At 30.9% G+C, this 16,214-nt stretch overlaps 1 protein-coding gene across 1 annotated transcript; it reads right to left on the bottom strand.

The window, feature by feature from the left end:
• Positions 1–9,318: 9,318 nt before the first annotated feature.
• LOC132939963 (uncharacterized) lies at positions 9,319–16,214 on the bottom strand. Its single transcript, XM_061007410.1, has 2 exons — positions 15,420–16,214; positions 9,319–10,206 (listed from the first exon to the last, which is right to left on the bottom strand). The coding sequence occupies exons 1-2, from the start codon at positions 16,212–16,214 to the stop codon at positions 9,472–9,474; spliced, it is 1,530 nt and encodes a 509-aa protein (XP_060863393.1). The 3' UTR covers positions 9,319–9,471.

The raw sequence follows: 16,214 nt of genomic DNA, 5'->3' as shown, positions 1-16,214 counted from the left end.
TTCTCAAGCTTAAGCCCGAGCTTGTCTTAGTCTCCAACAGCCTCAACCGCCTGGCGCACTCTCCTTGAGATTCAGGATCTCCTCAACCATTTTATAGGAGATCCTGAACTTCTCTTCTGCCTCCTTAAGGACAAGTCCTCTCTCCCGATAGCAAACTAGAAGGTCTTCGAAGATAGGGCCGCAGCGAATGTCCGGCATATCCTCGGCCCGGAGACCGTCCCAGTTCTGGAATCAGAAGAGAGTTTGCTCAGCATAAAGCGTGATACTACCTACGAGACGTACCGACATTTGTATACATAGTAATGCATGATCTAAACATCACGATTTTTGATTTTTTGAATCATAAAACATTAAATGGGTAGGTGAAAAATAACATTGATACTCAATGATAATAATAATAATAAATTAAATGTCTTTAAAAATAAAATTGATAACATAATACCATTACAGGTTGCGAAATTGTATTTATTTCAAAATTAAAACTTGACAATTAAAATATTTCTTATTTAATTTTTAAAAAATATGTATCTGTTTTTTATAATATGAATGATTAATGCCTTAAATAGTGGGTGATTATGAGCAGGTAAATTAAAGTATGTAACATTTTAATTGTTTCTGCCATCAGAGTTCAGGTTTCTTAATCTTTATTGACTTAGCCCCATCCCAAGGGCGTCCTCAGGAATTTGTCAAGGGGAGTGCTAAATATTTTCCTTTTTATATTTTTTGTCTCATTATCCTATTAGTTATAAAGTATTTTTGTGACATATTTTCTTTCATATAGACAAGGAATATAAAAATATTTATGAATTATACGTACATATAGTTAGTTAAAACTTAATCTTGTACCATTAATTTGAATTAATTGTTATGTAATTTTAAATTATCAAATACATTATTTTTTAATAGATAAAATGTTACCATTGGTTTTATAATTTTAGGTAATTTATAAAATTAAATATTTCTAGCCTATTTAGTCATCGATACCACAAATTTAAAAAGTTGTAGCTATTGTAGGTTATGCTATCAATAAACATTTAATTTTTTTATCAAAAAAGTAATAATTTGGTTGACACTGCAGTATTGGACTTGGTCCCAATCATTACATCTCATAATCTATAAAATCAACGTTCTTAGTTCTGACTCTGAATCGAGTGTAATAAAAATCACTCTGTAAAAAAAAAGTTTATTTTGCGATATTTTATATTACAACTGTAATGATTGAGGTTGGGATTATAATGCACTTTGCATTGTTTTCCAAATCTACGCGATACTCGTTTTATAACATACCTACATTGAATTTTTTGACGATTTTAAATTTAAGGTCATTTTTTGCATTTAAAGATTTTCAGAACATTTTGGAGTTTTTTCTAAATTTAAATTAAAAATTTTATTTTAAAATGTTCACATGTTTTTATATGATTTTTATAATAAATATATGATCTTAAGTTTAAACCTATAGGTACAGAAAAAAAATAGCTTATTTTCAGATTAAATGAGTAGTCTAAATGATAAGTTCTGTTTGTAAAACTTTTCTACAATCATATAAAAGTTTAAAATATGTATATTAGAATTTATATCTTTAATATTTAGAATAAAAATAATTTAGTGCACTATTTAGAATTGTTAGGGCATTTTTAGTTTTTTTAGAACATTAAGATCATCAATAATAATATATGATAATCAACCCAGAAAAAGCCAAGAGAGGGGCCCAAAGAGAGTAACTGCCCCTACTTGCCCCCCCTGCGTATGCCTTTGGCTCACCCTGCCACAAATTTCTGCGCACGTCTATGGTGCTCAGCCGTATCCGAACCGCAGGAGCAGTGCAAACAACGTGGGCTGGCGGCCCTGCCCTTGCAGTGTAGATAACTAAAAACTGGAAGCAGCCGTGCCCCGTTGGCGCCTAAGTCATGTGTTACGTCCACAGGACTCCCGGAACCATCCTGTTTTCCCATCTTCCGATCTTGGGAATAAGGCGGTGGGTCCAAGGAGCCTTGGTGGAACGGATCCACTTCCTGTGCCACTCGTTGATTGAAGTTAGCCTCGCTTCCTTCCTGATTCTGGTTTTGGTGAGTGGGGGATCGTCCTATAAGGGGTATTGATATGCCCTGAGCTTCATCCTGTCCGTCTTCGCAACTATGAGGTCGACCGCATTGGTGGAAATCCATTAAAATTTCAGGGGAGCTAATATTACTAACATCATATGAGTAGGGGGATTTTGATCCCACACAACTAAAAATTACGGGGCTTGACGGACTTTTTTTGGGGCGGGCTAAGTCTCCGTAAGCCTCCCTCCCCGATATCCGCACAGGTGGCTTTCCGGCTAGGAGAAAGGAGAGATGTCGTTCCGTCTTCAGGTGGTGACTCTTTGGGGCCTCCGGAGGTTCGGCCTTTGCCGAGGCGTTGATGGTGGATGACCATACCGGAGCAGCGTAGAGGAGGAGCTGACTCTCCACCACCGAGTTTAGAAGCCTCCTCTTCAGTTGGCATAGTTCAATTAACTAAATTAAATATAATAAAAAAAAGCTGGTAATTAGGTGTCGTTTTATTGTACAGTAAGTTTCAAGTAACTGTAACGGATGGTGTTAAATTTGAATTCAATGATATAATATTATATACGAACAACGATTCTGAGCGTAGACGGTTTGTTAGCCTAAGATGTTTTATATTATAATTATATTGTTATTATTAATAAGGTGGCCTGTAAGTTGAATATATTTTTATTATTTGCATATTATCATATTTGTGTAGGTATAATAATATACTTTAGAAGTTTCATATACCCACGAATAATATCTTTAAATTACAAGAAAATAACTAAAACTGTTGTTCTTGGTTATTTAGTACTTATGTAGTTTGATCCAAATTTAAACTTAAAATAACTAAAATAAAACTGTATTTATATAGTATTTTAAAATTTTTGGTTACAGAATCAACTACTTACGTGGAACCTTCTTTTAAATTTTCAATCCTTAACCAAAGCTATATAAAAATTGAACATTTTATAAATGTTTAACTACAAAATAATTTGAAATTTTTCGAGATTTTTATGAATTTTGTCAACATTTAACTTCAGACGCTCAGAAAAAATTATTCCGGAGTTACGCTCAACTTGTTTTTAATTTCCAGTTTTCACTAACAACCACTTATAAGGACCAATGTGTTACATTTTCAAGTTTTTTGTCCAAGCTAAAAATTTTTATAGACAATAATTAAAAAAAACTAATAAAACTAGACCTATAAATAGCTCAAAATCCTCAAAGGAATATTAATTTATCGAAAATTGTATGGTGCCTAGAAATTGCTTATATAAAGATTCAGTAATCATTTCTTGCATCTACAGTTATTTTTTTTAAAGTTACAATAAAAAACAAAATAGATTTTTTTGAAAACTGATTCGTGTAAAAATCTCAGTCTTCCTTAATTTTTGTTTGTTTTTGGTTTGAATTTTATTCCACCAAATGCACCAACTAAATTCACTTTCCTACCAGTAAAGATGCTGTTCAAGAAAATCTAATCATTTTTACTGTCCCAAAAGATGTTAACATTCGTGAGTCATGACAGACAAATAAAAAGAAATAATTGAAAAAACAACACATTATTATAAAATCAATACATTCATCTGCTCCGCTCTGCAGAATCTAAAATTTCACTCTTTAAGTTAAAATTGACTTAACTTTTACTTTTTACTCGTTAATGTCTTGCTTTTTTGATCAATTAAAATGCATTTTTGGGGGTGTTTTCTGGTAGAAATTTTGATCTACTCGGTACTTAAGGAAGTCAAAAATAATTACAATTATTTTTTCGAAATAGCCTGAAAACATTAAAAAAAAAATTAAGGAAAAACTGGAATTTAATAATAATGATAATAATAATAATCTTTATTAACGGAAATTTTATTCCAATTTACATTTTTTTTATATTTATATAATATAATACAAAATGTTTATAGCTATGAGTCTTTAATGATAAGTACGGATTTATAATTTACAAAAATAATTTACAACAATTTTAAAATTAAATCAAAAGGTATACACAAAATACAAAGTAATGCATGAAAAACTTAAATAAATAATAAAAATAAAAACAAAAAACTTTATAATTTTTTATTTTATGTATCTTAATATTTGAACGGAAAATTCTGTCAAAGATGTGTTAAATAAATCAATATTTTCAACAGAATTACCAGCTAACATTAGAATATTTGATGGCGAATTTGACATGTATGGCGTGATTACATTTTTTATATAAAATAAGTTTTTTCTCGGCAATTTTTTGCATTTATTTTAAAATGTAAGTTTTGGATTATTCAGAGCAATCAATCATATTATTTATTATTTTGTATAAAAATTTTAGTTTTATTTGAAGAAAACGGGTTTCAAGCGTAAATATGTTAAAAATACTCGATTCCACTTCGCAGCCTGAATGTGGAGTTCTAAAGACAAAACATTGAAAACATAAGAAACGAATAAAATTATTTTGAACTTTCTCTAAACTCTGTATGCTAGTTTTTAAATATGGATGCCAAATAAGTAATGCTAAATAAAGTTTTTAATGCGAATTGTTCTCTACAATTTGCACATGTGCGTTTTAAAAAACCTAATTTTGCAAACGCTTTGTTCCTAATGAAATGTATATGGTCATTAAAAGAGAGTTTAACATCAAACTAGACTCCGAGGTCATTTACTAAAGATACTCTTGATAAACTAATATCTGCTAAAGAATAATTGAATATAATCGTCGTATTTTTCCAGTCTTCTTAAGTATTTGAATACTTGTATTTAAATACTTTTTTTGTATTTCAAATACTTATCAAATACTTTTTGACCAATGTATTTTAAATACTTAAAAAATACTTTTTATTTGTATTTTTATTCTAGAATACTAAATACTTTTTTTCATTCTCGTGGTCTACTCCAAAGTCCAAACTCAAATTACTAATAATTCGGAATGTACTATTTTAAATGTTATTTCTAAAATATTATTTTAAAATGGTTGTAACCTCTGATAATTTATAAATAAGATTTCGCCAAAATAAAACAGAATGACTGAACACTGAAACCCCTGTGGGCTCCTCACCCCCATAGTCACATATTTTACCATGGCATACAAGACACTGACCACCACTGGTTGGATCGGCATTTATTTTGAATCTTTAAATAGTCTTTTTTTTTATTTAATGGGAATATAAGATATTGGTATACCAAAATGTTATTGAACTTTTTTTTTTCATATTTATTTAAATTTGTACCTAAAATCTGTATTACAATCTTATTTACAACAAGCACAATAGATGGAGGGATACATAAGATGGTTTGGTTTGCTTGATTAAAGAAACTCTTCAATAATAGTACTTCATGGTGTGGGCAGTAATGGTTATAGTCGACTAGTCATTGAATTGATTATTAATTATTAATATATTGATTTTAAAATAAAGTATTTTGAATACTTTTAAAAGGTATTTGCATTTATATTTAAATACTTTTAAAAGAAAGTATTTGAATACGTATTTTAAACACAAATCACACCAAGTATTTAAATACGTATTCTGAATACATTTGAAAAGTATTCTTAACAAGACTGTCTTTTTCATAAAAAAAGTAATCGTAGAACATTTTTTCAAGTTCAAACATAAATCATTATTTCGACACCACATAAAGATATTATCTAAATCAAACTGAAGTTTAATAGCATCATCCATGGTTCTAATTTCTCTAAATATTTTTGCATCATCGGCAAACAGTAATATTTTTGAATATGAAACTACTTTTGATATATCGTTTATAAAAAGACAGAATAATATCGGAGATAAGTGGTCTCCTTGAGGAACGTTGTAACGTTAATTTTTTCAGAAAGATGGTTACCATGTTTGATAGTCTGAGTACAGCCTGTGATAAACAAATGAAACCACGAAATAAGTGGTTCAGCAAACCCATAAGATTCAAATTTACTAATTAATAGCTTGTGATTTATCCTATCAAATGCTTTCACCATATCCGTGTAAATATAATATCAGTTTGTGAGCGACTACTAAATGACTTGTAAGATCGAATGTTTGAATATACTTAGGTTTGTAACTGTTGATCTTGTTTTGTTTAAAACCATGTTGATCATTTGAAAGTAATGGATTACATAATTTCGTAACAATGTTATTTACCATTTTAAAAAATAATTTAGGAATAATGGATACTGGGCGATAATTATTTATTAGATTTTTTTTACCTTTTTTAAAAATAGAAGTAATAAAAAAAATAAAAAAATAAAAAAAAATAAAAATACCGGTTTCTAATGATTTATTGAATAACGCAGTAATAACTGGAGTAAGTATGAATGCACATCTTTGTAAAAATATTGAAGATAATTTATCAGAATCTATTGCTGTTTTGAGATTAATATTCCATAGTTCGTTAAAAACATCTATCTGATTCAGTTGAATTTTTGAAATAGGGGTTAAATTATTTTCTTCCACAACACTTTGAGGATAAGTACCTATTATAGTAATATGAGACATTGAGACATCTGTATCAGACAAATAATCTTTAAATAAATACATAATGTCCTTTTCATTATCGGCTATTTAGGATTGTTTTTTATTTCTCTTTGTGAGTTTATTGTATATAAGTTGTAATCTCGGTGTCTGATGTGTTTACATTTAGAACGCAGTTTAGAAAATACAAAATATTTTTTTAAATCATTTGTGTGTTTGTACATATCCTGAGCTATTTTTTTTTTGTTTAATAGGAAATCTTAACTCTTTACTAAACCAAATAGGAAATTTAAAATCATGTTTCGGCATTTTGAGAATGAAATTATCTATAATATAATTAATGTGACCATAAAATACTTCCAAGCAATTATTTAAATTATTGTTAGTAAAGTAATCAATAAAATTTATATCTCCTAAATATTTTACAATAGAAATATAATTTGAGCCGTGCCAGTTATATATAATATATTCTATGATTTGTAAATAATTTATAATATGATGGGTAAAAGTGTCTAAAATTGGTGGGTGAAATACATCAATAGGGACAATAGGATTTATGCACGATTTAATATCAACATCAGTAGAGTTTGTTGAGATATAATCAAGCATAGTGTTTTTACTGTTTTTGATACTATTTATTTGATTCAAATTTAAATAAGCTAATTTATCATTGGAATAAGAAGATGCATTTGAAAAATTTGCTGATGGTAAATTAAAATCGCCAAACAATAAGAGAATTTATTGCATTTTTATACTTTTTACATAATACCTCGACCGTACTGAAATAGTCGTTAAATAATATAACATTTGATTTAATAGGCATATACACAGACCCAATAATAAAAGTATACACTGACGGATCTAAAACTCAAGAAGGTGTAGGTTTCTCAATAATATTCCCAAATAAAATATTTTTACACAAACTACCTCCTTATTGCTCCATATTCACAGCTGAAGCTTTAGCCATCCTCATGGCCATTGAGACAATATTACAAGAAGCTCATTCGAATTTCATCATTCTCAGCGATCCATTAAGCACGATAAGAAGCCTGCAGAACCCTTTCAATCCCGGTGATATTGCATCCAAAATTCTGAACAACCTTACCATAGCGTCCGGTCTAGGTAAAAACATAGTCATCATGTGGATACCTGGACACTCGGGAATAATAGGCAACGAAGTAGCCGACGAACACGCCTCAACAGCCATCAACAACAAAGATACCGTCTTAATTAATAAAATGTCATATGATGACGCAAAAAAAACCATAAATGAGCGCACAAAATATAAATGGCAAAAAATTTGGAACTCACAAAACACCAAATTAAACGAAATAAAAAGAGACATACATCGTTGGACAAACCCTAACATCAACCGTAAAGAAGATACTGTTGTCAATAGACTCCGTACTGGTCACACCAGAATTACTCACGGCTTCCTGATGGCAAGAGAGGAATCTCCCATATGTCAAACCTGCGGAACCTTGTTAACCGTCAAACATATAATAGCAGACTGTTTAATGTTCAACCAAGAACGGGCCACACATAAGATATCCTACAACCTAGACTCTTCACTCGGACCCAATCAAGAAAAAAACCTCGATTTAATAAAGTTTATGAAACAAACCAAATTGTTCAATCTTATATAAAAAAAAAAAAAAAAATGTCTATTATTTAGTATTTAATTAATGTAACAATCCTTATTTGTAACTAATGGCCTTTGTTGTCGACGTTATTTTTTTGAGATCAATAAAAAAAAAAATAATAATAAAAGTAAGATTAGACATTTTTATAATTACAAATAAATAATAATAGTTCGATATTATTAATTACAATTTCAATAAGCTCAGAATAAATATTATTACGAATAGCGATAAGTACACCACCATACCTCTAGATAATGAGCTTGATTCATTTGTTCTGTCATGTCTAAAAACATAATTATAAAAACCTAATTCAGTTGACATAACGTTTTCTTTTAACCAAGTTTCTGTGAATATAAATATATCATATATTGAGCAAGGAGCTTGAGATTTTAAACACGACAGTTTATTATTTAAACTACGGACATTTTGGTAGTACAAATTTAAACAAGTGGGTGGTGTGCTTATCAGTTTTGTACGCAACCACCATATATTATTTGTCTAAATCGATACATTTTTTTGTGTAACTAAATTGAAAACTTATAAGTTTTAGATATATGAAAGTTTTACCAAATGTTTGTATTAGCATTTCATTTGCATGATTACATTTTCAAAATATTCTGCCTATTTTTGAGCTATGTATAGACATTTGACATAAGCTATTCTGTTTTTTTTTCTTTAAAACTAGTCAAGTAGAAAAATTTGTCGACGTCTAGATCGTCAGTTACGTTAATGGTCAATCTCATTCTGGAAGGTCACAACTCACAAGACAGTCAGACTTCCTCTTTAACATCTAAACAACATAAACACCACTTGAAAATCTATTTTCCATCTCTATGCTATGTAAAACTATACTAAGACTAACATTTTTGAAATTGTTTTCATTAAGAAATTTGGATTACCGATGACGTAAACTTAATCGCTTAGTTTTTAAATGCGGCCGCAAAATTTTAAAATATGTATGGAAATGACCAGCAACAGGTTACGTACAAAATCAAATATGTAGGTATTAAATTTGTTGTAACCAAATTTTACTATTCAAATTTATTGCAAAAAAATGTTATTGTTATATTTTACAAAACCAAATATAGTCTAAATGCATATGCAATTATGGGAGATTAGGTAATAATAACAATATTTTTATTTTTAACAAACCAATGCGATTTTGACGGACAGATTTGTTTTATGATTGACGTTAAAAGATATAATTAAAATGAAATTACACGTAATAAAATATTTATATAGTGGTAACCCGATGATTCGTGTGGGATCAATTTTATAGCTGGAACAGAGTATCGGACGCTAAAATAAATCATTTAGTCGGCGGCGTCACAGCGGGGGCTGCAGCTAACATCCGGCCGACGACGGCTGCTTGTCCTGCATGGTCAACTGTATGGTCTCCATGAGCCGATCGATGATCGCCGTCTGGTCGGCTGACCGTTGTCGAAGCACGGTAAGTTCGTTTTTGTGACGGTCAATGTCGCCGGCCGATCGGCACTGATCGTCGGATAAGCGGCGGTTGAGGTCAGCCAAACTGACTGTTAGCTCGCTGTGCTGTTCGTACAGCCGCTGTCCCTCGCAATCCACCCGGCCCACTTCGGTCCGCAGCCAGTTGATCCTGTACAGTAGCTTCTTGATGACCGATTGCTGGGCGCCGTCATCGTCCTCGCGACCGGCCGCCTCAGCGATTTCGTCATCGGTGAGCGAGGCAGGTGCGCGAGTGGCCGGGCGTCCGTCACCGTCGGCAGCCGCCGCTGCGTCTCCCGATGATGCGGCTACGACCGCCGCCCGTCGCATTATCGTCCGTTTCAAGTACTCATCCGGTTCCGCCTGGTATTTGTGCCAGCTGAACACTGGCATGGCTTCCCGCAGGAAATCCATAGCCAGCGTAGCCCGGTTCAGCGTCCGGTCGTACAGATACGCGTATTTTTCGCACAGTGCCATCTGCTCCTTGGCCAAACCGTCGCTGATGTGTTCCGTTCGGCTCTCGAACACGTCTGACACGAACGTCCTGAAGTCGTCCACCATGGCGTCCGACAACTTCATCATTAGCGCGCCCTGGTCGCACGTGCAAAGCGCCACCTGCGCAGTACAGTAAGCAAATTTTTACTATGTGATATATTACATTACTGAAGGATGATTGATGATTCACCAAACATGCTCTCCCCGTTTGTCCTTAAACATGTACTACATAACTAATACATATACGAATCATACCTAAATTTATTCAAAGTCTGCAGATTTTTTTTAAATTTTGTAGTACCTATATTTTTTTTTTAAGTTGGTAAACTAGTTGTTATATTTTTAGGAACCGTAAGCATCCTGCAGTGGCGGAATAAACATTGCTTTTTTCCAATTCAGAACCAGCTGCATTTTTTATGTTACTAAATAGAAATTCAACTGAGTAGCTTCTAAGACATTGAACTTTACGTTGTAATAATAATAATAATAATAATAATTAATAATAGTTTTAATATATTTTAATCTAGTATTTTACTCTTAAAAAAAATTACAAAATATAAAATATTCATACATTATTGCATATAGACATCTATTATAAATTACCTATTATAATATTTATAAATTATCACAGTCTCCCACATCTTAAAACCGATTATCATGAACTATTTTCTTTAGTACATTAAAAATTCTGAAAAACTAGTTTGAATTAAAAGCATCGAAATTTAATAAAAATCAACTGCTATTAAAATATACAGCACAAATATGGAAAATTTTTAAATAAAATAGCGGTATTTTAATTGCCACTGAGCATTTTTCAAATGACATAAAAATATAAGTACTTACCTATTTAAAAAAAAAATCTATGTATTATAATTTATAATTTATGGCAAAGTATAGGTACTGTTCAATTATTAACTAAAACGTAGCACGCTACTCGATATTTTCCACTTCGGAGAAAATTTATGAATCATAAATATTATGTATTAATAAGTAACCATTAATTGTATATTATATACCTAGAGGGAATTAAGTCATTTTTACATTTTATTCTGTTCTATATATTGATAAACAAGGCGTTACGCAAAATCAATTAGAAAATAAAAATATTTGTACCCAGCCCAAAAACATATTTATGTTAATATAAATAAGTACAAAATAGGTACTCATTTTTACGGCGTATAATGCAGTTTATGTACTGCCTCGTGAATTGAAAGATAAAAATAGTGTGATATAATTTGTGTACCCCATTAGCTACTTAAAAAATCAATAAATTCATTACAAAAGAAAAACAGGGACGAGCATGTATGTTGAATAAACTGGTGATATGTGATATCTATCTATATTGTACATTTGAACCTATATGTTATAAAATCAATATTATTATATAGGTACGCATCAAAAACAGAATATTAAATTTAAAAAAATATGAGTAAGTGGATGTCGCTCTGCTGTACAGTAGGTTGAAAGTGATTCACTATAATGGATAGTGTTAAATTTGAATTCAATGATATAATATTATTGTATAAGAAAAACGATTCTGAGCGAAAACGGTCATTCAGCCTATGATATTACCAAGTATATTTGATGATATTATTGTGAATTAAGTAATTTATACATAACCTATTTACGTGGTGCCTTGTTTTCAATTTTCAATCCTTAGCTATAAAAGTTGAACATTTTATAAATTTTTAACTACAAAATAATTATTAAATTTTAAATTTGATAAATTTTGTCAAAATTTGAACTTTAATGCTTATCAAAAAAAATTGTGCCTATGTATTTTTAATATTTTTCAACTGCTATTAGAACGATATATCAGGAGCCTTATATTCGATTTTCACGCTTTTTTACCCAACAAATAAAATTTTATTGATATTTATAGAAAAAAAACTAAAAAAATTGAAAACTAACAATGTCCACAAACAGCTCAAAAAGAGTCAAATTATTTTCAAAATTTTATCGTGTATAGAAAATGCTAATATAAACATTCAGTTAAATTTTCAGGTATCTACAGTCATATGTTTTTTAATTACAACAAAATAAGAAAATCGTTACATGAGAAATCGAGTGAATATCAAATGTAAAAATATGAATTTCAAACGCTCATAAAAATTTAATTTGACTTTCTTGTAGACATTTTATTTTTTTTTTTGATAAAGGTAGACAAACTTATGGATAATCTTGTATTACATTTTCAAATCTTAGATTTAAAAAGAAAAATTTTTATGAATTCTCAACTCAAAATAATTTGCTAATTTTCGTAATTTTTCCGTATTTTGTCAAGATTTGAACTTTAAATGCTTATAAATAAGAACTGTGACTAAGGATTTTTAATATTTTTCAAATGTCATTGTAACAATATAGTAGGAGCCTTGTATTAAATTTTTAAGCTTTTTTACCCAACAAATAAAGTTTTATTGACATCCATAGAAAAAATTACTAATAAAATTGGAAACTGAAAATGTTCCTAAACAGTTAAAATTTCATGTAAATACAGAAATTTGATTTAGAGTTACACTAAAAACCAAAATCGATTTTCTCGAAATCAGATTTTGCGTAAAAATTCCCGTTTTTCCTTAATTTTTCTTTTGTTTTTCACGTCGCTTTTGAAAACTACTGGAAAATTTTTACTTAATTTTGACCCCCTAAAGTACCAATTAGAATCAATTTCCTATCAGAACAGTTACTGTTGAAGAAAATCCAATCACTTTTACTGTCCTAAAAGGTGATGACAGATACAAAAATAATTTTAAAAAACACGCATCATTGTAAAATCAATACATTCATCGCTTCGCTCAGAATCTAAAATTAAAAAATGTACGATAGATTTCCTAACCTGAAGTTTTCCAAAATTTAAAATATATATTTACGATTTAAATAATTTAAAAGTATAAAAAAATCACAACTAAAAAAATTGACGAAGGATCAGAACATTATTTTAAGTCAAAACATTTTTTTGTAATAAATTAAGTTATAATGATTAGACATACTGCAAAGTACGGACTAATGTGACTAACTTGAAATTGCTTTTGCTTCAAAACAAAGCTGAACATAATAAATTCTGATTTCACCAATGTTTCAGTATAATAGACCAATTTCAAAAAAAATGATGTCCATTATTAAAGTATAAATTAGAAATTTAGAATAGGTACTATTATCATAATCTATAATGTAATGTTGATCCAAGTAAAAATACGTTTTCAGCTCGGATAATTGTTCTAAAAATATTATAATTATGTATTTGTGTGTATTTATTTTTGAATTTTGAATCAATACATCTAAGTTATAAATAAGTTTTTATATTTTAATTTTTCAGGAAAAGTTTTGGTGGTTTTAGTTATAGTATTTTTTGGAAAATCTTTTTTTTTGGAAATTTCGATCTCCATAGTATTAATAGTTATTGACTGCGATTACTGTCAACTATGCATAAAGCATATTATAATATTAATTATAGCTATGATACAAAAAATTTATTTTTATTTTTTTTAATCACGTATAAATACAAAATTTAACATACTTAAATTTAAAATGCCAACAAAGATAATATAATATATATTTATGTCTGATACTACCAGTGTTTTGATTTTAAAAACGAAATACTTTTGTCAACGCAATTTACTTTTACAATTTTTGGCTAGCTACAAAAATAAAATGTTTGATAATGAATAAAAATAAACTGTTCACTTTCTATAGTAAATAAATTAACAATAATTTTAAGTATGAAAAATATAACCCAAATGGCATGAACTAAATTTGTTTATAAAATCAAATATCGTAATATTTTTAAAATCGATCGTAACTTAATTTTTATAATCGCATAACTTAATAATATTAAAGTATAGTTTAATATTTATTTAATTAATTGATTATTTATACATTTTATTATATTATTATTAATATATGTAATATGGTTATTACCAGTGGCGGATTCAAGCGGGGTAATGAGGTGAATACCCCCTTCTTTTAGTGGTTTGAGCTTATTATATTATATCATATATAATTTTGTTGTACCTATATTGGATACATTTTAATTCTTCCTGCCCCCTACTCTCTTCCACACGTCATTGATTATTTTCTAGACACGCCACTTGTTTGTTCGATATTAGTAATTTTATACTTAATTATAATTATTTTATAATTTATTATCATATACCTATGTTTAAAGAATAAAAATGATCAAATAGCTATATGTATCAATTTATTTAAAATATGCATAGACGCAAATCCATTAAAATTTCTGGGGGGCTAACATTTTTAACATCAATGTGAGTGGGGACTGGTGAGGCTTCGATCCCACACAACTAAAAACCTGTATATTTTTTTTTTTTTTTTGGGGGGGGGGGGCTAATGGGTAAATGGGTTATTTGGGTGGCTAAGCCCATTTAGCTTCCCTGCGATTTGCGCCTATGAATTATATGAATATAGTATATACGTGCAATATGCAACATATAAATATATAACATTGTAAGTACCTACGTAGAAGTGTATAACTGGAGATAAATACTGCTGTAAATTATGTTATAGCTATTAACTGCAGATTATTCACACTTCAGCAGCACATATATGAAAAGGCCATGTTTATGTAAACGCAATCTATAATTATATTACTGATCAACACGTAGTGTTCATTTATATTATACTTATATACACAAATTACAAGCACACTTAAGTTTGAAGTTAAAATACTGTAACAATAATGTAACATGAAAATCCAACGATGAACGAATGCCAGAATAAATAAATATTTGCACTAACAATAATATTTAACAACTTCAGTAAATTAATTTTGCTCAATCCTTGAAAAGGGTGCGAATATCATGAATTAAAATGAAATCCAATAATTGACAGTGAAATAATCCATTGCGTGTAATGAAAACAACGCGCATGGACTTCATTAACAAACTTTTGACACAAAGGATAGCCGTGTATTAACCAAAAAAATAGACGATGCGCAATGTTTTTAATTTATTTTAGAGAAAAAAACCCTGTGCACACTTTTGAGGATTTAACGCTCGGTCGATTGTATTAACAATTTTTTTATCCTTCTCGGTACCAAAATCTAGGCCAATCGATAATCACACATCTTGTTGTACAGTTATTGTGTTTTGTATCACATGAAACGTCTAAAACCATTAGGGAAATCACAGGACACAGGTATACAATATAACTGAATATTGATGTATAAACATTGTCTCCTAAAGGTCAGAGGTTTTATTTATCTTCAGCTATAATTGACTATTGTGATTAACAGCAATAAATGCTGTGTGACTTGGGAAAATTGTCCACCTGCAGCTATCCCGAAGCCACGTATAAGACATAATATATCCACCTACCTGGAAGTAAAAGTCTTGTAACGTGGTGGTGTCGTCGACATTCTCCAAAATCTGCAACAGCTCCGGACAGACTGTCTTCTGTTCGGCTTCAGTGAGTACAGGCAGCGCGCAGTCTCCCAGCAAGTCCCTGTAAGCTGCGTCCAATGGTCCTGGTTGTTTCTTTAGCAAGTGCCGTCCGAAATTGTCCAAACACGGATCACACAATTTGGTGAATGGGTTTTTCTTTGAGGCTGCTCCACGACACTCTCCCCCACCACCACCCGCCAAATGACCGTCGCGTTTTGCCTGCACCCCGTCGTCTTGGCCAATGTCCTCCAACCGCGGCGATTGCAGTTCCCCACCGTTGCTGTGCAAGTCTCCAACGACGTCACCGTTTACTGTCGTTTCATCGTTGTTAGCGTCGTTGTCCACCTGCTCTTCGAAGTCCTCGTCTTCATAGTCACCGTCCATGTCCTCGCACCTCGTCTGCGCGGCCCTGCTACAGTTGCTCGTCTGCCAACACTCGACCCCGCCACTGTCCCGGCCATGACCACTGCAAGGAGGTGGATTTACGTACCGACTTAACGGTACCAGGGGACCCGGCGGCGGGTCCCTCACGAACGGACCGTTGATCCTCCCCCGGGCCATCATGTACTGCAATAGTTGCAAGTACTTAAGCTCGTTTGCGCCTCGGTTCTCCGCAGTCAGCTTCAACACCCATTTTTCTATCGTCATCGCCAACTCGGGATCGCGTATTACAACCACCTGCTCGGAAATGTCGTTGGCGGCCACGTCAAAGTCCATGTCGTTATACAT

This window comes from Metopolophium dirhodum, chromosome 2 (assembly GCF_019925205.1).
Source record: "Metopolophium dirhodum isolate CAU chromosome 2, ASM1992520v1, whole genome shotgun sequence".
NCBI lineage: Eukaryota > Metazoa > Arthropoda > Insecta > Hemiptera > Aphididae > Metopolophium > Metopolophium dirhodum.
The sequence above is the reverse complement of the archived record's forward strand: the minus strand, read 5'-3'. Positions and strand labels throughout refer to the sequence as shown.